At 42.4% G+C, this 26,628-nt stretch overlaps 1 protein-coding gene across 13 annotated transcripts in view; it reads left to right on the forward strand.

Moving 5' to 3' along the window:
- The window catches only part of DIP2C (disco interacting protein 2 homolog C), a 485,644-nt gene that overhangs the window by 449,724 nt on the left and 9,292 nt on the right, over window positions 1-26,628 (forward strand). For all 13 annotated transcript variants that reach the window (XM_073334492.1, XM_073334497.1, XM_073334493.1 and 10 more), the window contains 4 exons: window positions 12,701-12,758; window positions 14,166-14,240; window positions 15,669-15,843; window positions 20,990-21,113. In XM_073334492.1, coding sequence (XP_073190593.1) covers window positions 12,701-12,758; window positions 14,166-14,240; window positions 15,669-15,843; window positions 20,990-21,113 — 432 coding nt within the window. The remainder of the gene's footprint in view (window positions 1-12,700; window positions 12,759-14,165; window positions 14,241-15,668; window positions 15,844-20,989; window positions 21,114-26,628) is intronic.

Here is a 26,628-nt window from a genome sequence, read left to right on the forward strand (position 1 = left end):
TTTGACTGGCTGTTGTAGAGGCATTAGTTTCAGGGGTGTGATGAAATCTCTGCCCTGCCAGACCTGTTCATGTCACCTGTGATGGTATGTACCAGGCATTTGATGCTCCCTGCTGGAGGTCTTGCTGCCTGTGTGCACTCAGCCTGAAGAAGGTGTCCTTTTGATGCGGGAGAAAGAGCAGTGAGTTTAGACTCCCAAAAACTGCCTAGCGAGACCGCCATGGTTCAGTCGCTGGTGGAACCGAGGAGAATTAGTCCTCCAGTGGCTAGAGAGTGGGCAGAAGTCAATCAGGGCTCAGCGGACAAGGTTTTTAAAAAGGGCTGGCTGTTTCCTCCAGTGGGCAATTCTGGGTGAAGCTGGGACAGGGGGCATAGGATCTCCTCCTCCAGCTGGGCCGGGCCTGGCCTGGCCAGGGCCTGACTCGGACTGCTCCTTTTTGAGTGGGCTAGTGAAAGACTGTTTTGTTTTATGTAAAGACTGTAAAGTTTAAAGGTATCTTGAGATGGACAGCAATTGACCGCTTTCAAATTAGCGTCTGCTCCGCTTTAAATTAGCATCTGTGAGACCTGACCCGTAGCTTTGGAAATTGGCAGTAGAGGGAGAGAGAACAACTTTGTAGACATGTCTGCTCTGTGTGTGTGTCAGAGTTGAGCAATTTAAATCACATGATTTATTTTTTTAATCATTAATTTAAATCAGATTTAGCATTGTAAAATTAATTTGAAAAATTGTGGTGTTGTAACTTTATACTAAAATGTATAATGAACTCAATTATAAATGTTGAGTTTTTTGGTTTTGGTTTTGAATGCCATTACTAGTTGGTCTCTTACTTGAATTCTCTAAGACTCTAACATTTTCTAGCTATAGGCTAAAAGATGTTGAATATTAAGGCGCTGATGCTGCAAACACTTAAGCACAGGTAGTTACTTGAGTAAAATGAAATAGACCCAGTGAAGTCAATGGGATGACTCATGCTTAAAATTAAATGTGTGCATTAAGTGTTTGCATCATCGGGGTAAAAACTGTACCTCGATTTAAAAAAATTCTCTTAGTGACATAAAATCTTTGTCACTTAAAAATAAAATTATTTCAGTGTTAACAATGAAAAGTAATTTAGACTTCCAATACATGACCAAAGTTATTTTGTGCTTTTCGTACACACATTGGCCACAGAGCAAACCATTAATGTGGAATGCTCATGGTGTTGAACACAGAGGCAGGTGTGTGTTGTCTGTGTGTAAGAGAGAGAGATTGCTGTGCAGAGAGCTGGGGAGGGAGGCGGGGGGCTGATTTCGGGGTTTCCCTCTCCCCCTGCCTCAGGACTGGTTGCTTCCTGCCGCTGTCTGAACTTACAAGACAGCATGCTGACACACTCTCTGTCCCCCAAAACACACTGTCCCTCCCCCCCTCCTCCATACACATACACACTCCCTGTCACACACTCTGTCCCCCCTCCCTCCCCACTTCAGTTGAAAAGCAGCTGGCAATGTAGTAGGGTGCCCATGGAACAATGGGATTGGGAAACCTGCATCATGTGATGCTGTTCCTGCTCCATGTAAGAGGCACTGCAAAGCTTTCCCAAAGCACCCTGTGGCCAGTTGCACAGTGGGACAGCTACCACAATGCACTGCTCTCTTTGCCGTTGCAAGAGCTGCTAATGTGGATACGCTCTACCGTCACAAGGAGCATGGGGTGAACACGCAACAGCGGTTTAATTCCAGCGCTTTAATAAAAGTGGTATAACTTGTTGCGCAGAAACTTGCCAGTGTAGACATACCCTTTTTCAACTTCATTAAGGTGTGTTGATAACAGGGAGGAAGCAGAAGCTGGTAGCATCTCTCAGTGATTAGACAAACCTGACAGGTACTCCTCCTGCCTTCAGAAATATTTTGCTATAATTAACAAATATTGAAATGTAATTCACCTCAAACCATATTTTAAATTAAAGCTCATGCTCAAATAAATTGGTTAGTCTCTAAGGTGCCACAAGTACTCCTTTTCTTTTTGCGAATACAGACTAACACGGCTGTTACTCTGAAATAAATTCAAATAGTACTTCCTGACCACTTTACACAAGATTCTCTTGCTAATATAGATTGTGTTTTAAAAACTGCCTCTCTAGGCAAACACAGTGTGGTAAATACTTATTTGTGAACAGTAAGATAGCATGAAGCCATTCTCCCTGTGGCTAACGTGGCTAACTAGAATTCCAGCTTAGACTTGTATGCACGAAAAGATGCTGGCTATACCAGACTTCCTTATGACATATGCATGAGGAAAAATACTTAGTTTCAATTTAAAAAAAATCGTGTTAAGTTCATGCTTGCCCTACTGTCAGGCAGAAGATGAAAGAATTTGAGAGCAGAAGCAAAGTAAGATCTAAATTTAATAATTGAGATATATTGAACAGCAGTTTAGGGAGGTTCAGTGTAAGTGTTACACAAATCTCAGGGTAGATGGATCATTGATAAAATATCCAGTCACACTAAATATAACCATTGTAAATTTAATAGTCTAATGAGATAACTTGGTCTAATACGATAGAAATTGCAGATCTCAAGAATTACTGCACTTCCTATTCACTATCAGGAAATGTTTCCCACCAGCGCCTTCGTATTGAGGTATAGGAACTGTTGTACCACAGGCTGAAAGTAAGTGATCAATAGTTGATATTTAGAATAGTGCAGAGATGGGAAGCTGAAATTTGGATGAAAGAACTGAAAATGTTGCAAATAAAAATGTATCCCAGCAGTTTGTAGGAGGAGGGTTTTTACTGTCCCTAGTGGTTACATTTTATAAATTCCAAGGTCTGCCTGTTTAGAGAACTGGAGTTCCCTCTGCAAATTCCAGAGTAATTGTATTTCAGCTGTAGTTCTTTTGCGGGTTTCTTGTGTTGTGCTAAGCCATCAGAGCAAAGTTAGACTGGTTAGTTTGTTTAACCTGAGATGCCATGGTAGCTTAGGGTTAAAAGGGGGCTTTTTAAACTGGTTTAATAGAATGTATGATCCCAAGTTCATAGCCTTTCAGGCTAACACTTACTTTTTCTTCTTCTAATCTTACTTCCCTTGCCAAACCCAGCCAGCACACCAAGCGGCATGATGCCTTTCATTGCTGTCTTTTCTCAGCACTTAAATGAGTGCCACCAGAGCCGCTTTCTCCACTGCTCTGGTGCATCCTGTTTGGGTTATAATTAAGGTTAAGTTTTTGTCATGGTTATTTTTAGTAAAAGTCAATGACAGGTCACGGGCAATAAACGAAAATTCACAGTAGCCTGTGACCTCTGACTTTTACTAAAAATAACCATGACAAAATGGGCCTGACGGGGGGGGTGGGGAGAGGGGGAACGACAGCCCGAGCCCCACTGCAGAAGAGGGGTCCAGCACCTGCCACCCGCGGTGGCTGGGAGCTGCAGGTCTCCCCACCGCATATAGCAGCTCGGAGCTCCGGGTGTCAGCACCAGCCTGCCTCCCTGGGGCTGGGAAATGTCATGGAGGTCTCTGAAAGTTGAGGAATCTGTGATCTCCGTGACATAATCTTAGCCTTAATTATAATTGAAGCCGTTTTCACCACCACTTTAGGGACACTCCTCCTGCTGCCGGAGTAGTATTTTGGACAATATCCGTGATTAGCTGTGATTTGTTAACCTCAGAAAACCATGCCAGGATTTTAATCTATCAACTGAGACATTTTAAATAGGGGAGGTTATTATTTCCAGTGCAGTAAGTATTGCAAATAGCGCAGATGTTCCCGAACTATGGGGCATGCCTCTGGGGAGACATGGGTGTGCACCAGGAAAGACACCAGTTGCCTGTCTTTCGACTAGGAGTGTAGTACTGTTGGAGCAGATTCAGAGCTGTGCTCATCCTGGGGGTAGGGCAGAAGGAGCCAGGGCTCTTCCCAGGGGGCCATGAGCACCAGGGGAAGCAGCTTGCAGGGGCTTCTCTTTTCCATCCAGTGCTCTGCTCCCCAACTCAGCCCTGCCCACAGCAGCTCAGCGGCTTTCCTGCTTCCCCATATTTCTCCCTTCAGCATCCCAGCACCTCTCATTCCCCTCATCCTCTCCCATGCCCTGTTCTCCAGCTCAGCTGGGGTTCCTCCATCTCCCCCTGTGCTTTCCTCTTTGGTGGAAGCACCATCTACAGTATTCTAGGGACTCCCCTCCACCCCATGTGTCTCCCCATCTCAACCCTGCCCTGCAATGGTATTAGGGCTCACCTCCATTTCCAAGGCCCCTGGCCCTACCTCGGCGCTGAACTGCGGTATCCCAGAGGCTCCCCTACGTTTGCCACTGAGCCATCACTCATCCCTGGGCAGTGGGGTGGGGCAAACTGGGTTTACCAGAAGGGTTCTCTTTCCAGTCTGCCACAGCTGTTCATTTCCTCTTTGGTGCCCCCATCATGGCAGCAGCCACTGTGTGAAGTGGTTTCAGAGTAACAGCCGTGTTAGTCTGTATTCGCAAAAAGAAAAGGAGTACTTGTGGCACCTTAGAGACTAACCAATTTATGTGAGCATAACCTTTCGTGAGCTACAGCTCACTTCATCGGATGCATTCAGGGGAAAATATAGTGAGGAGATTTATATACACACAGAACATGAAAAAATGGGTGTCCCCCCCCCACTGTTCCTCAGATGTTCTTGTTAACTGCTGGAAATGGCCCACCTTGATTATCACTACAAAAGGTTTTCTTTCCCTCCCCCGCCCCCACACACACTCTCCTGCTGGTAATAGCTCATCTCAAGTGATCACTCTCCTTACAGTCTGTAGGGTAACACCCATTTTTTCATGTTCTGTGTGTATATAAATCTCCTCACTGTATTTTCCACTGAATGCATCCGATGAAGTGAGCTGTAGCTCACGAAAGCTTATGCTCAAATAAATTGGTTAGTCTCTAAGGTGCCACAAGTCCTCCTTTTCTTTTTGTGTGAAGTGGGCCATTAGTTCTGTGGAGGCTCTTAGTGCCATCTTCTTCCCCATTCCCCAGTGCTAAAGCTCGACGGCTCGCATGGGGGAGGAGCTACTGCAGGCACATAGTCCCTCTGGCTGGTTGGGTCAGGTCCCGGGGAAAGCCAACACCCTGGTGGTTCCTGCTTGGGTGATACACTGCCTCCCATATGGTACTGGAGAGTAACCTGTTGGTCCCAGACAGTGATGGTCCTACCTTGGGTCTGACTCTCCCTGCCCTGGGAACTGGGACAACCATGGTCAGTCCCAGCTACCAGCTCAGCATCCTCATTGACTTCCTGCCTACATGGAGCTCACGGTGCTGGCAGACCTCTGAATGCCATGCTCTGCCCGCAGCTCCTGTGCACCAAGCCGACTGCACTAAAGGGGGCCCCGCTGCCTGTGAGCCCAATGTGAGTGAGCCTTGCTATCTTAATCCCTGGGCCCCTGGGAATTTGAGAAGGGGGGTGAGGAGAGGTATCACACAGTCAATGAATGTTGCGATGTCCTAGAATGTTGGTGCAGTTTCATTTTAGCGGCTGTGAGGTGTAATCTTTTTGAACAGAACTGTGAGATAACATGAAAGGTGCTTTGGGAAATAACATTAGTGCTTTTGACACCCACTCTTATTATAATTATATTGATCTAAGCTGCTGTACTTTATTACTCATATTCTTGGAAAGTATAGGGTTTTCAGTTCTTTGTGTTGTTGTAGTAAACTATGGGGAAGTGCAATTGCGTTTAGTTTTTTGGATTTTTTTTTCCTGTACATAGGAAGGCTCTCAACAAAGTTTCCGAACCCTGATCTAAAATATTCATTTGTTTTATAAGTGTAAATATAGTGTTATATGTTTATGACTTACCATTTGTTCTCTTTCAGCAGAAGCTTTTTAGTTCTCTGCCTTTCTACAAGTAAATTGCTTTGTAAAGTTTGAGCGGGGTCTTGTTTTAAAGAGACCATTAAACCCTTTGTTGTTTTCTAACACTAGTTTGGTTTTTATAGAAGAGAAAATATAAAAAGGGATAGAAATGTAGCCCATATTGTGGCCTCTGGTAAATGTCCCTTGTCTTCCTGGTATTGTGAAAAGGTCCCTATTCAATGCAAGTGAGTCTTTTGTAAGAATGGCTGCTGTATATTCTTAGGTGCCTAAGGCACTTCAGCAACTTTGAAATTTTTACCCATCATTACTAAGTCCCATGGTCTTCCAGTGGGATTTAAATGCTCCTGAAAATTCTGACCTATATTTTAATAAGTGTAACAGATCAAGGGGCACATTTCATTTCACTCCGTGGTGATTGTTTCATCAGCATTTCCCAATGACTTGCATTGGGAACATGGCAGTCCTAGTTTCAGTGCAAGAATGTTATCGTCTCATAGTTTCTTATAGACCCCCTCCCCCACCAAATTCGTCAGCTTAATCTGATCTACCTAAACCACCGTGGGACACCCTCCTGAGTTCTTCATAAACTGTATTGGTTGTGGGTGAGATTGCCTCTAGGTGCACTTTGTAAAATGGGTGTAAAAGTTAAATATTAAATGTACAGGGGGTTAGGAACCAGGCCCTTTTCCTGTTTTTATTATTTGTGTTACGGTTGTGATTGCAGGCCCCAACTAAAATTGGGCCTCCATTCTGTTAAACACCCTACAAATGCATAGTGAGAGACAGTTCCTGGCCCCCAAGGAATTTACAGTCTAAATAGATGAGGCAAGGAATGTGAGGGGAAATAGAGACACAAAGAGATCGAGCAATTTGCCCCCCAGGTCACAGCAGATGAGTGACTGGGCTGGAAAAAGAACCTAGGTCGTCTGACATCAGAGCAATGCCCTATGCACTAGACTACACTGTGTTTCCCTAATATGCAGAGATAAGAAGGAAGGTGGCTTCAAAGATTGCAACTGCAGCAATGTTATGGGGGGAGTGTTTCTTGGCTAACAGTGTCTTACAACGTGTAGGGCATGACAGGTCAAAACCAACACCTTAAACTCTGCCTGGGAGTTCTGTGGCAGCCAGCCAAACAATGGAAAGGGTTTCCTGCTTAAACACACTACTCAGTATGCAGCCAGAATGCAGCTGTCTAACTTCAGCTTCCACGTGATCTCAAGGTATAGCCCCACAGAGGGAACACTACAATAGTTTAGTCTGAAAGTCACAACGGCTTGGATAAGTGGAAAAAGTCCTCACTCTTCCTTCCAGGTAGAGTACTTTAGGGGGAAGACTTTCTAATTTATCATAGAAATATAGGGCTGGAAGGGGCCTCAAGAGGTCACCCCTAGTCCATGCACCCCACCACCAAATTGAGGCAGGATTAAGTACACCTAGAAAAGCACTCTTGGTCACAGTTGCTATCTACACAGCTGCTATCCAGGAGCAGCCAAGGATCTAACAAGACCCATGCTTTCTGCTGTGTTGCAGAATCTGAAACGATAGCTCTAAGAGGTGTGAACTGTGCCATTCATCTCCAAGGGGACTAATTCAGGTACTCAATGATAACAAAGTATTAACTACATCACGGCTCTTCAAAAGGAGAAGGGAGACTATAGTTATGATCTGTACAACCTATTGAGAGTGACAGCTCATTTTGGCACTACCAGTGAATGAGGTTTGGAGAGCACTGTTACTTTCTCCACCCCAACCGAGAAGCCAAACCTAAGGAGCCTAGCAGAGCCCAGTGGGCCATGTGAGGCCCCCACAATGGGTCAGGCTCTAACAGCCTGGTGGGGCATATAAGCCTCACTGGGCAGTGAGGTAAGCCCATCACAAAGAGTCCAGCAGAGACCATGGGTGTGTTCAGACCCCACTGAGGAGGAGCTCAAGCCCGAAGAACCCAAAGAGCATGTGTGATCACAGTTAGAATATCTGCACACCAGTACTTTGGGGGTGGAGCTTATTGTGGGGGCATAGTTTAAAACAGTGTTAGCACAGATTTTTTTCCAGCCTGATCCATGACAGCAGTGAACACCTTGGCACAGTGAAAGGCCTATTTTGTCTTTAGGTCAGGCATAAAATACTTTATGTATTTAAGATTTTAGAAGTCTTTCTAACTTGTAATCGTAGATATATAGGGCTGGAAGGGACCTCAAGAGGTCATCTAGTCCATACATCCCACCCCATGCAGAGGTGGGATTAAATATACATAGACCATTCATGACAGGTGTTTGTCTAACCTATTCTTTAAAAATTCCAAAGACAGGGATTTTACAACCTTCCTAGATAGCCTGCTCCAGGGTTTAATTATCCTTATAATTAAATAGTTTTTTTCCTAATATCCAACCTAAATCTCTCTTGCTGCCAATTACTTCTTGTTTTACCATTGATGGACACGAAGAACAGTTAGTCAGTCTTTTCTTTATAACAACCTTTTACATATTTGAAGACTGTCATCTGGTCCCCCCTCAGCATTCTCTAGACTAAACAGGCCCAATTCATTCAATCTGTCCTCAAAGGTCATGTTTTCTAAACCTTTTTTCAGTTTTGTTACTCTCCTCTGGACTCTTTCCAATTTTTTCACCTCTTAAAGTGGGGAACACAAAACTGGACACAGTTCTCCAGGTGATGCCTCAACTGTGCTGAATATGCAGAACAGTTGCCTCCTGAGTCTTACATAAGAACATAAGAATGGCCATACTGGGTCAGACCAAAGGTCCATCTAGCCCAGCATCCTGTCTTCCAACAGTGGACAACGCCAGGTTCCCCAGAGGGAATGAACAGAACAGGTAATCATCAAGTGATCCATCCCCTGTGCCCCATTCCCAGCTTCTGGCAAACAGAGGCTAGGGACACTATCCCTGACCATCCTGGTTAATAGTCATTGATGGACCTATGCTCCATGAATTTTTCTAGTTCCTTTTTGAACCCTGTTATAGTCTTGGCCTTCATAACATCCTCTGGCAAAGAGTTCCACAGGTTGACTGGCATTGTGTGAAAAAATACTTCCTTTTGTTTGTTTGAAACTTGCTGCATATTAATTTCATTTGGTGACCCCTAGTTCTTAATCGTACAAGGTTAGGGCTGGAAGGGACCTTAGGAGGTCATCTAGTCCAACCCTCTGCTTGAAGCAGGACCAATCCCCAATTTTTGCCCCAGATCCCTAAATGGTCCCCTCAAGGGTTGAGCTTACAACCCTGGGTTTAGCAGGCCAATGCTCAAACCACTGAGCTATCTCTCCCCCTGTGTGATGAGAAGGAGTAAATAACACTTCCTGTTCACTTTCTCCATACCAGTCATGATTTTGTAGACCTCTCTCATGTCCCCCCTTAGTCGTCTTTTTTCCAAGATGAAAAGTCCCAGTCTTATTCATCTCTCCTCATACGGAAGCCATTCATCATACCCCTAATAATTTTTGTTGCCCTTTTCCAAATCCAGTATATCTTTTTTGAGATGGGGCGACCACGTCTTCACGCAGTATTCAAGATGTGGGCATACCCTGGATTTATATAGAAGCAATATGATATTTTCTGTCTTATTATCTATCCCTTTCTTAATGATTCCCAACATTCTGTTTGCTTTTTTGACTGCTGCTGCACATTGAGTGGATGTTTTCACAGAACTATCCACAGTGACTCCAAGATCTCTTTCTTGAGTGGTAACAGCTAGTTTAGACCCCATCATTTTATACATATAGTTGGGATTATGTTGTCCAATGTGCATTACTTTGCATTTATCAACAGTGAATTTCATCTGCCATTTTGTTGCCCAGTCACTAGTTTTGAGAGATCCTTTTGTAACTCTTCGCAGTCTGCCTGTGACTTAACTATCTTGAGCTGTTTTGTATCATCTGCAAATTTTGCCACCTGACTGTTTACCCCTTTTTCCAAATCACTTATGAATATGTTGAATAGGATCGGTCCCAGTACAGACCTCTGCGGGACATCACTACTCTCGATTCTGAAAACTGGCCATTTATTCTTACCCTTTGTTTCCTATCTTTTAAATCTCCCCACTGTATTTTCCACTGCATGCATCCGATGAAGTGAGCTGTAGCTCACAAAAGCTTATGCTCAAATAAATTTGTTCGTCTCTAAGGTGCCACAAGTACTCCTTATCTTTTAACCAGTTACCAATCCATGAAAGAACCTTCCCTCTTATCCCATGACTGCTTACTTTCCTTAAGAGCCTTTGGTGAGGGACTTTGTCAAAGGCTTTCTAAAAATTTAAATACACTGTATCCACTGGATCCCCCTTGTCCACGCTCCTGTTAACACATCCTAGAATGACATTTGCCTTTGTCATAACTGCATATTACTGTTGTCTTATATTCAATTTGTGATCCAAATAACCACCAGAGCCTTTTCTGTGGTGCTGCTGCCTAGCCAGTTATTCCCTATTTTGTATTTTGGGCATTTGATTTTTGCTTCTTAAGTGTAGTACTTGGCACTTAGGTATGTAAAATCTTTAAGGTTTTCTGGAGTGTTTTTTTAATTGGACTTTAATTGACCTAAAAGTGTTCCTTAAACAGATTCTGTGTTCTAGTGAATTCTCAAAGAGTGTGTGATCACCTGTATAAAACATTTATTTTAACCCGGAACATCTTGGAACTTCAAAAAAAAAAAAAAAAAAAAAACCCAAAAGCTGTTGCTTATACAATACTCAGATCACCAGTCATATTAATCCTTACTACTGAACAAAAAGATCTGTCTGGAAATTTACCATTTTTATGTCTCCCACTTTCTTTGTCTCATAAACATCAACTTTCATAGAATAGACTCAGTTCTTTAGTACCGGGGTTCTCAATCTTTTTCTTTCTGAGGTCCCCCCTAACGTACTGTAAAAACTCCCCCAGCCCACCATTGCCATAACTATTTTTCTGCATATAAAAGCTAGGGACAGCGTTAGAAGGTAGCAAGCAGGACAGTTGCACAGGGCCCTGCACCACAGTGGGCCCCACAAAACTAAGTTGCTCAGGCTTCAGCTTCAGCCCGAGGTGGCGGGGCTTAGGGCCCCGAGCTTCAGTCCTGTACAGTTTCGGCTTTCTGCCCTGGGCCCCAGCAAATCTAACATTGGCCGTGCTTGGGGGATCCCCTCAAACCTGTTTGCAGCTCCCCAGGGGGCCCTGGACCCCTGGTTGAGAACCACTGCTATAGTACACATCATTTCGGAATTACTGTATGTGTCAGTCCAAATTTGTCTTCTGCATTTCCTTAAATATTGTGTACTTGTCTATTTGAAAATTTAAAACATGAAAGCATTGAAAACTCGAGTGCATCGTTAGTTACCAACTTGATTAGGCACTACTTAGAACAAATGACTGGAACTCAAGTGTTCTGCACAATTTTATTGTAGCTACAGCTGTCTCACTTACTTTCTGCCTGGTTAGAGCTGAGGAAGCTATTTGTAGCAAGCCTCTTTTCTGGCTGCGTATTTTCCACAGGCAGACTTGAATTTCTGAACCTTATCCTCTTCCCCAGTTCAAGGCAATTGTGCAGTGCCTCAATTCCTGCAATTACTAGAAAACAATTCAGAATTGTCTACAAGGCTCCACTGTCTAGCCATGCCCCTTTCACCTTCACACCATATCCTTTGCCCCCAGTACCATGAACAAAAGCTGTGGTTCAGCACTCCTGCCTGTCCATTGCAGTCCTAGCTGCTAGGGCTGGCTCTGGGGTCAGCAGTGAGAGAGATACACTTCCTACACTTGCCTCTTTCGGTAGGGGCTGAAATTTCCAAGGCTCTGTTCTCCAAATGGGACCATTCACTGAGCTCTGTAATTGTTCCTCCTTCCTATCCTGGCAGAGCAGGCTAAGTGGAACAAGCTGAATTGTAAGTGGTACTCCACCTGTAAGTTGACCAAGTGATGAATCACAAAACGGGAGTAGCCCATAGCACCTTGCTGTACCCTGGGTAGGAGTTTAGAGTTTGGATAGTTTGTTTAGAGCCTTCACTTAACCACAGCAATGCACATGCATCACCAAGACTCCTTCAGCAAGTTGTGTATTGCAGGTCAAGCTTCTTAGGACTCCTTAAAACAAACTATTCAAGTCCAGTAATTTTCCCCTACTCCTCTAAAGGGAGAATTCCAGGGTGCCATACTAGTTTCTCTAGTGTATAAGTGAATCATTTGGCAAGGAAGGTAGAATTTCCAAGGAGAGTGGGAACCCAAATGTCTCAACTAGGAAAGAGGTCAGTCCCAGACAGCAAATAAACTTTCCATTTCACAAATTCGTTGGTTGTTTGAAGTGTTTGCCAAACAACAAAATACACAAAAATACACAAAAAACACAATCCACTAAAAATAATTACACAAAAGTTGCAAATATAGACCTATATCAGTCTGTTGTTCAGTTGTGAGCTACTTGCTATGACCCTGTCTTTCACTACTGGCTGTTCTTGGAGCATGATTGGTCACCTAAGCCACAAGTTGCTATGCCTTGACTAGATGATTGAAACATTTATAAATAGATTATAGGAAACTGAAGGTTGATTCTGTTTATTGTGAACAGATTTTTCATTTCCTTTTAATATGTTCTGAACAAAAAGTCTACTGGAAATAACTAAAAGGCTGCAAATACCGTTGCAGAGTTCTATATTTGAACAAATGTTCATTAATGCCTTTTTTCATTATTCCCCCAGTTACGTTCTACAGGGTTGCCTGTTCTGGATATTATTTACCATTGCACAGATGTCATACTTTCTGAATTTATGTTCAGTATTGCAACCATGAAGCTGTCCTAGATATCTTTTTTAAAAATACCCTATTGAAATAAAATAACCATACATGCAATCAGGTCTGATGCACGCTATTGTTACGTTTATTTTACAGAGTTCGTTTAGTAGAGAGAGGATCACCTCATAGCTTGCCCCTAATGGAATCAGGAAAAGTAAGTACTGAACATGTCTTCTGTACTGTTAAACGTTTCTTTAATTTTCACTTTGTTAATTTTTCTAAGGTGAATTTAGTGCTGAGGAAAGCTTTGTACAGACTGCAGTCCTGTCGTTATCCACAGAGACGTTACAGCACAGTAGCATTGACAGAGCTCTTAACATTACTCTAACAACTTATCTCCCTTTGTTCTGAGGGAATTGCTTCCTACTCCTGAGATGGTAGTTCACTATCTGCCTATGCAGTCCTCTGACTTGCTTTAGAGACAACTACTGGCACCTTTCTTGGCAGTGGTGGTTTTAATGATGACACATATCTCCTGTAAATTGGACTGAGACCACCAAGACATTTCCACCTTATTCATAGGCCACCAGACATCTGGCAGGGGAAACATCTCTGGGATGTATGGGAAACAGTGTGGACTGGTGGTTAGATCACTGGACAGGGACTCAAGAAACCTGGGTTCTATACCTGACTCTGTCACTGGCTGAGTTGGTGATCATGGACAAGTCATTTTACCTCCGCATGCCTCGGTTTCCTCCTCTGTAAAATGGGGATGATACTGATTGTCTGTATAGAGCATTTTGAGATCTACTGATGAAAAGCGCTATATAAGAGCTACGTATTTACTTATTGCTACCAAGATGGGCTAAATTTGAACCAGTTTCTGTAAGTGTGAAAGGATCTATTGCTGCCCTGAGCATCCAGACAATCTAGCTTAAAGAACTGAAAGGGAGGCTCTTGGCACCATAATATATTCATTATTTTCCCCATGTGAATGTTATCTTTGGCAGAAAACACTATCTGTCTATCAGGGTTTTATCCTGCCATCTGTTCTTATAGTGTATGGGCACCTTCCATAGGAAGCCATAGCAAAGTCCCTAGTGGATTTCCTGCAGTCACTGGTTCTTGACCCATTTCTGAGTAAAAACTCTATTTGGGGTAGAGTTTTTGGTTTTGAATGTTTTAGAGCCTATTCAGTATTTTTAAAATTATTTATTTATTTTTGGTAGGAAGGGGGTGTCACTGTTGTGTCATTCTTACGCCAGAAAAGCTTTTACGAAGAGGAGGGTTTGCAGCATTTCCTAAATACAGTCAGTCTGGATTGGCTTACTCTCTTATGCAGTTTTCTTCCCCATCTGAATCCCTTGACTGATAAAAAGGAAAGAGAGGGATTTTCTTATCAAAAAGTTTACTGGCAGCAATCTCTAACAGCACAGAATTAGGTATATCTACCACAACTAGCTAATACCATTCCTTAAGTAATATGTCAATTTTTTTAAAGATTTTTTTAACGAGTCAGGTAAAGGGCTTCTGGGGACAAGTATCATTTATATAGTTACATAAACAGACACGTACATCATCTGGTTTCTTACAGAATATGACTCACTTTGTCTTTTAATAGATCCTCCCTGGAGTTCGCATCATTATTGCTAATCCTGAAACAAAGGGACCCTTAGGGGATTCTCATCTTGGTGAGGTGAGTCACAAAAATTGCCCCTCGGTCTGTAATGAATGAAATTACAGGAGCAAAAGCCACTTTATACTGTATTAGTGGCTTCCTTAAATAAATATAAAGATATGCCAAGCTCATAAATACCTGTCGACCATACAGCTTTATAACATGTGAAATTAACAGTAAAAGAGTTGCTGTTGCTGTTAAAAACCTTTTTCTTGTTGAACTTCAAAACTGTGAGTATCTCTTTAAGAAAAGCTCGGAGACCCTTTTTTAAAATAACCTGCTTTTTCCATCTACATTTTCTATTTGTCTTATTACTTCTGAAATGGAGTAATGGTTATTTCTTTGATTAGTCTAACTTCAACTACACAGAGTTCCTTTATTCTTTTTCTGATCACTATAACCTAAAATGTTCTGTTTAATGTAGTTTAGCAAAGCTGTACATATTTCCTGCTTATTTCATGTTTCAGAGAATAATAAAATTGAACTTAACGTTTTATTTTCAATGAGCAAATAAAGATTTCAATAAATGAAATAATTTGTACGGTCATGATTAAAATTACAGTACAACTTTTGAGAATATATAATCTTTCTGAAAAAATGAGTTCCCGAAATCCCAATGTTTTGTGCTAAGGCTGGAGTACAATATTTTGGCTAAAAAATACTGTCAGTGCCTTTTTCATTATTCCGGAAAAGGTCATTAGTATAGGTTAGTACTGACTTGCCTGTCTCTCAAGAGTTGTTATGAAGCTATCTTTAATATTTTGAAGATGAAAAGTGCTTTGTAAATACTAAGTGCTATTATTGTTTAATAACTAAGGGGGACACTCACCAAAGTAGTCTTATTGGGTGAGTTTCTGGCCCCTTGGCGTTATACCAAATGAAAAGACCAAGACAGTGTAAACGGTCTTGGATCAAGTTGGGGAAGAATTTCCCCAGCATAGACACTGTGAAAGACCTGTCTATAAAGCTGTCATCAAAGGACCACCCTCAAAGTGCTAGTGTAGCGGGCATGAGTGGAAGGGGCATGTCAGGACAGCATCACAGAACACAGCACTGTGGAAATGCTGGGTAGCACTGCAGCCCACAGTACAATCCTATGAGACTGATAGAAATTAGGCAGTTCTGGGGGCTTGTCAAAGTTATGCCAGGAGCCTCTTGAGCCCTCAGAGCAGCCCAAGACCAGGAGAATGCAAAGGCTAGGCACCACTTCCCTGAGGCACAGAACCTCACTCATTGACTTCAGCAAAGCTACTCATGTGTAAGGCAAGCAGGATTTGGCCCTCAAATAAGTATAGAAATAAGGTGAGTGTTGAATCAGAAAACATCATGCTAAAAGGTACTATAGAAGTATCTAGTTATGATTAAAAATAGACGCAAGAATTTTCAAGAATTCTTCACTCTGGATAGATACTTTAATTAATGCCAGTGTAATTGCTTTTAACTTAGATATGGGTTCACAGTGCTCATAATGCCAGTGGATATTTTACCATATATGGAGATGAATCTCTGCAATCAGATCACTTTAATTCAAGACTCAGCTTTGGAGACACACAGACTATTTGGGCTCGGACTGGCTATTTGGGGTTCTTGAGGAGAACAGAACTTACAGATGCAAATGGAGGTAAGACCGCTAGTTCCATTTAAAATGTTTATACATAGCTTTGAAAGTGCTATAAAGATGTTCACTCACGTGTAGCCTGGTCTGTTGTATGCATCAACATTCACCATTAAGTGCTCTATAACCCTCCAAAGAAGCATTTTCAAAATAGATGTCAATAAGAAAATAAAACAGTGGAACAAGATGCCTGCCAAAAATGACTACCTGGTTATATTCCTTTTGTTAGATGTGTGCTTTTGTATGTTTTCTATACACACTGTAAGCTCCCTGCGGAAAAGACCTTCTGATTCTGTATACAAAATGTCTCTTTACTTTTCGTCTGGAAAAAATATGGAATATTCTTACGTGTTTTGCACCACTGCTGCAACTGGATCTGCATGGACAGATCTTTGCTTATGGAACACTGCTGCAGGATTGGGGATTGGGCTTTTTGTGAAGACATCCTCATTTATTAATTCTGTTTCTATGAAGTTATTAACAAAAGCTTTCCTATTTTTGAACTCACCCTGTCTTTAAGACTATAGGAGCAAGTAATAAACATTTACTATAAGCTGTAGCTTGTAAATGAAGATACAGGGAATATTTTGTTTTCTATCAAGGAAGCACAGGGGCCATATTAATCACTAGTGACATATACTGTATATTGACAAAAGATAGGGTAAGTAAACAAATGCTGTGAGGCAAAAGACAGTCAGTGTGGCTGAAATTCTCTGATTGGGAAATTATTATGACTTGCAAAATACAGAGACTGGCTGTGATGGTAGCTGAAATTGCTAGCGAAGTATAGTTTCCAGTGTATCAATAGCGTTCACAGTGCCACTGTTAAGAACCAACTGAATCTGTTTGAATTACGGCTGTCAAGCGATTAAAAACATTAATTGCGATTAATTCCACTGTTAAACAATAATGGACTACTATTTATTTTAAAAAATGTGGATGTTTTATACATTTTCAAATATATTGATTTCAATTACAACACAGAATACAAAGTGTCAAGTGCTCACTTTATTTTTATTTTTGATTACAAATATTTGCACTGTAAAAAACAAAAGAAACAGTATTTTTCAATTCACCTAATACAAGTACTGTAGCACAGTCTCTTTGTCATGAAAGTTGAATTTACAAATGTAGAATTATATACCAAAAAAAACTGCATTCAAAAATAAAACAATGTAAAACTTTAGTGCCTACAAGTCTACTCAGTCCTACTTCTTGTTCAGCCACTCACGCAGACAAACAAGTTTGCTTGCAATTTGCAGGAGATAATGCTGACCGCTTCTTGCTTATAATGTCACCTGAAAGTGAGAACAGGCGTTCACATGGCACTGTTGTAGCTGGCGTCGCAAGATATTTACGTGGCAGATGTGCTAAAGATTCATATGTCCCTTCAAGCTTCAACCACCATTCCAGAGGACATGCATCCATGATGATAACAGGTTCTGCTCAATAATGATCAAAAGCAATGCGGACCGATGCATGTTCATTTTCATCATCTGAGTCAGATGCCACCAGAAGAAAGTTGATTTTCTTTTTTGGTAGTTTGGGTTCTGTAGTTTCCGCATCGGCGTGTTGCTCTTTTAAGACTTCTGAAAGCATGATCCACACCTTGTGCCTCTGAGAGTTTGGACGGCGCTTCAGATTCTTAAACCTTGGGTCGAGTGCTGTAGCTATTTTTAGAAATCTCGCCTTGGTACTTCCTTTGCGTTTTGTCAAATCTGCACTGACAGTGTTCGTAAATCAAACAACATGTGCTGGCTCATCATCTGAGACTGCTATAGCATGAAATATATGGCAGATTGCAGGTAAAACAGCAGGAGACATACAATTCTCCTCCAAGGAGTTCAGTCACAAATTTAATTAATGCATTATTTTTTTAACGAGCATTATCAGCATGGAAGCAGGTCATCTGGAATGGTGGCCGAAGCATAAAGGGGCATATGGATGTTTAGCATTTCTAGCACATAAATATCTTGCAATGCCAGCTACAAAAGTGCCATGTGAACGCCTGTTCTCACCTTCAGGTGACATTGTAAATAAGAAGCAGGCAGCAGTATCTCCCATGAATGTAAACAAACTTGTTTCTCTTAGAAATTGGCTGGACAAGAAGTAGGACTGAGTGAACTTGTAGGCTAAAGTTTTACATTGTTTCGTTTCTTCATGCAGTTATATAAAAAAAAATACATTTGTAAGTTATACTTTCACTATAGATACACACTACAGTACTTGTATGAGGTGAATTGAAAACTAGTATTTCTTTTGGTTATCATTTTTACAGTGCAAATATTTGTAATAAAAAATAATAATATAAAGTGAGCGCTGTACACTTTGTATTCTGTGTTGTAATAGAAATCAACATATTTGAAAATGTAGAAAAATATCCAAAATCTTTAATAAATTTCAGTTGGTCTTCTATTGTTTAACGGCGTGATTAATCACAATTACATTTTTAATCACAATTAATTTTTTTGAGTTAATCCCATAAGTTAACTGCGATTAATTGACAGCCCTAATTTGAATAGAACCTAATCAGATGAATTTGATAGGTCTGAATCCCTGTTTATAATTGCTGTGTATTAAGATTACTGTCCAGTTCCTCATATTTAGATCTTCCTAAAGGCATTTAATCTTATATAGTAACTCCTCACTTAAAGTCGTCCCAGTTAACATTTCGTTGTTATTTTGCTGATCAATTAGAGAACATGCTCATTTAAAGTTGCGCAATGCTCCCCTATAATGTCGTTTGGCAGCCGCCTGCTTTGTCCACTGCTTGCAGGAAGAGCAGCCCGTTGCAGCTAGCTGTTGGGGGCTTGGAACCAGGGTGGACTAGCAGCCCCCCAACAGCTCCCCGCTGCCCTAAGTCCCCTGTGCAGCAGCCGCCCAGGAGGCTACCAATTGCCAGCAGTTCAGCTGGCCCTCAGAGAATCATAGAATATCAGAGTTGGAAGGGACCTCTGGAGGTCATCTAGTCCAACCCCCTGCCCAGAGCAGGATCAATCCCAACTAAATCATCCCAGCCAGGGCTTTGTCCAGCCTGACCTTAAAAACCTCTAAGGAAGGGGATTCCCCTACCTCCCTAGGTAACGCATTCCAGTATTTCACCACCCTCCTAGTGAAAAAGTTTTTCCTAATATCCAACCTAAATCTCCCCCACTGCAACTTGAGACCATTACTCCTTGTCCTGTCATCTGCAATCACTGAGAATAGTCTAGATCCATCCTCTTTGGATCCACCTTTCAGGTAGTTGAAAGCAGCTATCAAATCCCCCCTCATTCTTCTCTTCCGTAGACTAAACAATCCCAGTTCCCTCATCCTCTCCTCGTAAGTCATGTGTTCCAGACCCCTAATCATTTTTGTTGCCCTTCGCTGGACTCTCTCCAATTTATCCACATCCTTCTTGTAGTGTGGGGCCCAAAACTGGACACAGTACTCCAGATGAGGCCTCACCAATGTCGAATAGAGGGGGACGATCACGTCCCTCGATCTGCTCGCTATGCCCCTACTTATACATCCCAAAATGCCATTGGCCTTCTTGGCAACAAGGGCACACTGCTGGCTCATATCCAGCTTCTCGTCCTCCCCGCACTGCTATGTGCTGCTCCTGCCCTCTGCCTTGGAGCTGCTCTCCAGAGCCTTCTGCTTGCTGAGGGAGGCTAATGTCAGGGTGTCCCCCTGCTCCTGCACCCCACTTACCCAATCTCCATAGAGCCGGGGGGGGGGGGGGACATGAGGACAGAGGGAGCTTCCTGGCAGCAGCTGCTGCGATCCCAGCTTGCTGATGAACTTAACAAGGTAATGAACTTAAGAGTGGTGTCAGCGTATTTAAAGGGGCAATGCGCATCTCTCTCTCTCACACACAGGGTGCGTGTCTCTGTCTGCCATGCTGCCTCCCCACCCTCCATTCCTGCTGCCTTGTAGAGTCTGAGGCTACATTAACAACGAGTTAACCCTTGAGGGCTCAGCCGAGTGCTAGTTCATCATTTAGCAGAAAGGCATTCCCTGGGAAATATCCCACCCTCTGACTCCACCACCTCAACCAAGCTTCACAATCATATCTGTGTACAGTATTAAATTGTTTGTTTAAAACTTGTACTGTGTGTGTGTGTGTGTGTGTAGTCTTTTGTCTGGCAAAAAAAAAAATTTCCTAACCCCCCCCCATTTACATTAATTCTTATGGGGAAATCAGATTCGCTTTACATGGTTTCGCTTAAAGTCGCATTTTTCAGGAACATAACTACAACGTTAAGTGAGGAGTTACTGTAAAGCATTTTGTAGGATTTTCTTGCTTTATTAATTATTTTATCCAGGAAAATGCTCTGAAGCTATAAGGGGTCCAAGGAGCAGCAGGGATTCTTATTCTGAGAGAATAGTAACTGAGTGTTTTCTAGTCTTTCGTTTCCAGTGGAATAAATCTTCCCATGAAGTAGCCGTGGCACACTTCCCTCTCCTTCCTTTCTCAACTCCCTCTTCAGAAGGACAGGTCCCTCTTCTACACAGCATCTGGGAGATGTCTTCATTGAGACTCAAACGCCATTGCCACAGCCAATATATTTTCTCTTATGGATGACATATGTTAGTTTATGATAAGTCTAAGATCCCAGAAGAACTCTCATCTCAGCTTAGGGGTGGCTGGTTGGTTTTTTTTGTCTTGTCTCTAACTGATAAAAATTCATGATACAAACAAATTGCAACATTGTCATAGTTTTGTCTTAATCAGTGATTTGATATCAGCAATATAGCATATTATTTCGGCATCATAGGCAGACACCATAGTGGTTTAATATTCAAAGCTGCAAGATAGATTCAAATCCCAGAAGGGTCAGTTTCATTCATTGTCCTTCAGAGGCAGATAAACAGAACGCCATACAAGTCACTCTGTCTGCTCTACATAAGAATAGAGATTTGATCCGGTGTTGGCTAAAAATTTCTTCTTCTCCCATGTTGTGCTCAGCAACCTAATTAGCTGTTGCCCTCCATCCCACATTGCATTTCAGTAATCGTGAATGTATATAACTTGTAACGTGCTTTGGATCTTCTGAAATTCAAGGATACTTTATAAATGGAATGTTGTTATTTTACTAATCTGGATATTTGTATAATTTATTTGATATAGTACAGATTTAAGTCGTTGCTTTTCCCTCTCTGTAACTAGAGCGACATGATGCACTTTATGTTGTGGGTGCACTAGATGAAGCCATGGAGTTACGAGGGATGAGATATCATCCAATTGATATTGAGACATCAGTAATTAGAGCACACAAGAGCATCACAGAATGGTGAGTGTTGTGAAACATTATCTCAAACTCTAGCCTGTAAGATGTTTTCTGTGTTTTTGCTTGGATAGCGCAGTTGATTTAGGAAATATACCAGTGTTCCAGGAGTTTATCACTTGATCATAAATTATACACTCTCTAAGCTAAAACTTGGTATAAGCCGTTTTTATCAGAAAAGACAATTTTCTTTACTCTTTTTGGGTTTTTTTAAAAACATGCAACATACTGTTTGGTGGTAATTGGTGGGGTTTTGGTTTTATTCTGAGTTATTTTTAGCAGTGGGGTTTCGAAGCTTAGCTGTTTGTTTTCTTTCTTCAATCTTTTTTGGAATTCCTTTAGAAAGCAACATAGCAAGTTAGTTTCATTATGGAGCTGAGACCAATTATTGATTAAATATCAAGATGCTGAGTTAGTGATTATCTGCTTTTCCTGAGGGTTTCTACAACACAATTTGTAGCATTTATATATTGTATAAGTAATTGTTTGCAAGGGGCCAGTACTATACTTGCAGAAAATATTGTGTAAAGGCATTCGGTAAAATTTTCAAAAGTGCCTTTGTCCCATTGACTTTCAGTGAGATTTAGGTGCTTTTTGAAAACTTCACCCATTTTCAGTATATATTTCACTTTCTGCCTAGCCTCTTCTAGACTTAGGGCATTAACTTTACATCTCATTAACTTTACATCTACTGGTCAAAACAGATCTCTTGCTCATTATATTTTTTGATATTTTCAATAATTATGGCAACGAGTATGCCTACGATGTGGAATTTATACAGGTGACTGTAGACTGTGGATAGGCAGATGGCTACTGTGGGTAGCTGATATTTATTTGTATATTTTATATCTTGTAAAAAATCAAAATTGCAATCCAGTTGTGCTGCTGGTATGAGTATTCACATCTTATCACTGCAGCCGTGGTCTGCCCTCCCCTGCTCCTTTATCTACTTCTTGCACCTTATCTTAATTCAGGCCCCAGTCCTGTAATCAGCTCCATGTAAGCAAAGTCTTGCATGGATCCTGTTGATGATCACATCCTTATTATGTAAGATTTTCAGAGTTGGGACCATATTTTTCATATGTCTGTCTGGGGCCTGTCACAATGGGACCCTGACCCTCATTGGGTGGTGCCATAATACAAATATAATTTAATAGTTATGACAGAGTGCGCTTTATTGGCTAATAAGGGTATTTTATTAAATCATTACATGTGTATCTTACTATAAAATGCAACTTTCGCTAATTGAACTGCAGCATGCAAATGAACTAAACATTATTCTAATTATCAGTCACAATCTATGTGACCCTCTTAACTGTTTCCTCCTTGTAAGAAAAATGTCTTCCTGTCAAAATACCAAACCACAACAAACAGAGAGAGGGGAAAACTCAACAAAGCAGTAGAACACCGTGGATTACAGATGTGAAAAAGGACTGTGTGATTGTTTAATTTAAAATGGAATATTGATGGATTTTACTTTTCATAAAATGTAGCAGGCAGGATTTTAGTTTTACTGAGGCTTCATTCATCAAAACACCTCAGTGGAATTATGGTAATAATTCATAGTTGCCGTCTCCTTACTTCTTATTTCTCCATGGCGCAGGCACCACTATGAAATGGCCTACATGTAGCATGTTTATGTAGAGCTTAATCTTATAGAGATGAGGTAACAGATCTGAGGTTTGCAATTTAAGTCAGGTGTCTCCCCCCCCCCCGCCCTGACATCTCTTAAAGTCCACAAAAAGATTATATCTGCCTCAGAATGGTGCACAGACAATCCAGGAAGTTTTTGGAAAGTGTAGGGGACAATTTCCTGGTGCAAGTGCTGAAGGAACCAACTAGGAGCAGAGCTCTTCTTGACCAGCTACTCACAAACCGGGAAGAATTAGTAGGGAAAGCAGAAGTGGATGGGAACCTGGGAGGCAGTGACCATGAGATGGTCGAGTTCAGGATCCTGACACAGGGAAGAAAGGAGAGCAGCAGAATACGGACCCTGGACTTCAGAAAAGCAGACTTTGACTCCCTCAGGAAACTGATGGGCAGGATCCCCTAGGAGAATAACGTGAGGGGGAAAGGAGTCCAGGAGAGCTGGCTGTATTTTAAAGAATCCTTATTGAGGTTACAGGGACAAACCATCCCTTTGTATAGAAAGAATAGTAAATATGGCAGGCGACCAGCTTGGCTTAACAGTGAAATCCTTGCTGATCTTAAACACAAAAAAAGAAGCTTACAAGAAGTGGAAGATTGGACAAATGACCACGGAAGAGTGTAAAAATATTGCTCGGGCATGCAGGAGTGAAATCAGGAAGGCCAAATCACACCTGGAGTTGCAGCTAGCAAGAGATGTTAAGAGTAACAAGAAGGGTTTCTTCAGGTATGTTAGCAACAAGAAGAAAGTCAAGGAAAGTGTGGGCCCCTTACTGAATGAGGGAGGCAACCTAGTGACAGAGGATGTGGAAAAAGCTAATGTACTCAATGCTTTTTTTGCCTCTAACTTCACGAACAAGGTCAGCTCCCAGACTGCTGCACTGGGCAGCACAGCATGGGGAGGAGGTGACCAGCCCTCTGTGGAGAAAGAAGTGGTTCGGGACTATTTAGAAAAGCTGGAGAAGCACAAATCCATGGGGCCGGATGCGCTGCATCCAAGAGTGCTAAAGGAGTTGGCAGATGTGATTGCAGAGCCATTAGCCATTATCTTTGAAAACTCATGATGATCGGGGGAAGTCCTGGACGACTGGAAAAAGGCTAATGTAGTGCCCATCTTTAAAAAAGAGAAGAAGGAGGATCCTGGGAACTACAGGCCAGTCATCCTCACCTCAGTCCCTGGAAAAATCATGGAGCAGGTCCTCAAGGAATCAATTCTGAAGCACTTAGACGAGAGGAAAGTGATCAGGAACAGTCAGCATGGATACACCAAGGGCAAGTCATGCCTGACTAATCTAATTGCCTTCTATGATGAGATAACTGGCTCTGTGGATGAGGGGAAAGCAGTGGACGTGTTGTTCCTTGACTTTAGCAAAACTTTTGACACGATCTTCCACAGTATTCTTGCCAGCAAGTTAAAGAAGTATGGGCTGGATGAATGGACTATAAGGTGGACAGAAAGTTGGCTAGATTGTCTGGCTCAACGGGTAGTGATCAATGGCTCCATGTCTAGTTGGCAGCCGGTATCAAGTGGAGTGCCCCAAGGGTCGGTTCTGGGGCCAGTTTTGTTCAATATCTTCATAAATGATCTGGAGGATGGTGTGGATTGCACCCTCAACAAGTTTGCAGATGACACTAAACTGGGAGGAGAGGTAGATATGCTGGAGGGTAGGGATAGGATACAGAGGGCCCTAGACAAATTAGAGGATTGAGCCAAAAGAAATCTGATGAGGTTCAACAAGGACAAGTGCAGAGTCCTGCACTTAGGACGGAAGAATCCCATGCACCACTACAGACTAGGGACCGAATGGCTTGGCAGCAGTTCTGCGGAAAAGGACCTAGGGGTGACAGTGGACGAGAAGCTGGATATGAGTCAGCAGTGTGCCCTTGTTGCCAAGAAGGCCAATGGCATTTTGGGATGTATAAGTAGGGGCATAGCGAGCAGATCGAGGGACGTGATCGTCCCCCTCTATTCGACATTGATGAGGCCTCATCTGGAGTACTGTGTCCAGTTTTGGGCCCCACACTTCAAGAAGGATGTGGATAAATTGGAGAGAGTCCAGCGAAGGGCAACAAAAATGATTAGGGGACTGGAACACATGAGTTATGAGGAGAGGCTGAGGAAACTGGGATTGTTTAGTCTGCGGAAGAGAAGAATGAGGGGGGATTTGATAGCTGCTTTCTACTACCTGAAAGGTGGTTCCAAAGAGGATGGATCTAGACTGTTCTCAGTGGTAGCTGATGACAGAACAAGGAGTAATGGTCTCAAGTTGCAGTGGGGGAGGTTTAGGTTGGATATTAGGAAAAACTTTTTCACTAGGAGGGTGGTGAAACACTGGAATGCGTTACTTAGGGAGGTGGTGGAATCTCCTTCCTTAGAGGTTTTTAAGGTCAGGCTTGACAAAGCCGTGGCTGGGATGATTTAGTTGGGGATCGGTCCTGCTTTGAGCAGGGGGTTGGATTAGATGACCTCCTGAGGTCCCTTCCAACCCTGATATTCTATGATTCTGTGAAAACAGTTAGGTTAGTACTTAGGCTGAGGTAGAACTTACATACAAAATTTGAATTTATGTGGACAAAGCGTTCGTGAATTAGAACACCTTTAAAATAATGGTGTCCACTGGAATTCAAGAAGTCCTCTAATATGGTTTTACCACTTTTGAGCAATGGAACAGAAGAGAGACAACTTAAAAATCTCCTCTTCCCTAGCTCAGATCTAGTACTCTGCACCAAAGTGTGGTTCAGTAAAGTCAACATTCAAGAGTTGCCAATTCTTGAAATAGTAAACTGAGACTTTTAGATCCACCTCAGGACATAGATGTCCATTTATTGAAGTTATTGGGAACTGGCCATCCATATCCCTTAGGTGACTTTGCAAACTCAGGTACAAGCTCTTTGTTGATTAATCACAAGTGCTACAGACTGATGGGAGCAGCAGATGGTGGTGCGGAGAGGAATTCGTCACTCCCCAAATTTGCTGCATGGAACTGGGTGAACAGGCTGGGAGAGGCCTCTACGTATGCTGCTCCCTTCAGCCACCGGTCCTCAACCGGTGCCATGCCTCTGTATAGGCCTTGTGAGATGCACAAGAGAAGCCCTCTCCTGCACACTTCGTAAGGATGGTCAATATGCAACATCGCCAGGAACAGGTCTGGGGGTGGGGAGAAGCAGCACATTAGCGAAAATCCTTAGCAATCACCTTTCGCTGTCCAGAGCCACCTGATGGGGTGGAGACTTTATTCCCTGTTCCCTGATGCCTGCATAGGAGGCTCCAGGGAACAGAGATTCCCTCCCCAGCTGCTCCCTGAGCCCAATAAAGGGATGCTGGTGGAGTAATCAATCCTTTCCCATCACTGTAGCTCTTAGGCCTGGTCTACACTTTACAAGTTTTGCTAGCATGGCTAGGTCAGTCAGGGATGTGATTTCCCCACTCCCACTCCCACCCAAGCAAGCAAGACTATGACAGCAAAAGCTCTAGTGTAGGGCACTAGTTTAACTCTTGCTGTTATAAGCTGATATCCACTGGGAGAGGAGAGTGTGCCAGGACAGCTCTCCTGGTATATCTATGCCAGCATACCCTTTCAAGAGTAGACAAGGCCTCGGTTGATTCTTCAGTCCCCTGAAAGCCATCCGAGAAGCCATAGTAGTCTCACTCGGGCATCTGAAGGTTTATTGGATGAGAGAAGGAGAGGCCCCAGGGAATGCTTCATCCCTTATCTCCTGAGGTGCTGCAGAAACCTTTGCTTGGATCCCAGGAAACAGTAGGAGGTAGCCAGAGGGAGCAGCATTGGATTTCTTCAATCCCCAGCTCCCCTGCCATTGGGGCCAGGAAGCCTCAGGATGCACATCAGTGTAGTAGGGGGAAAGTATTCCTCAT

Source organism: Lepidochelys kempii, chromosome 2, assembly GCF_965140265.1.
Source record: "Lepidochelys kempii isolate rLepKem1 chromosome 2, rLepKem1.hap2, whole genome shotgun sequence".
NCBI lineage: Eukaryota > Metazoa > Chordata > Testudines > Cheloniidae > Lepidochelys > Lepidochelys kempii.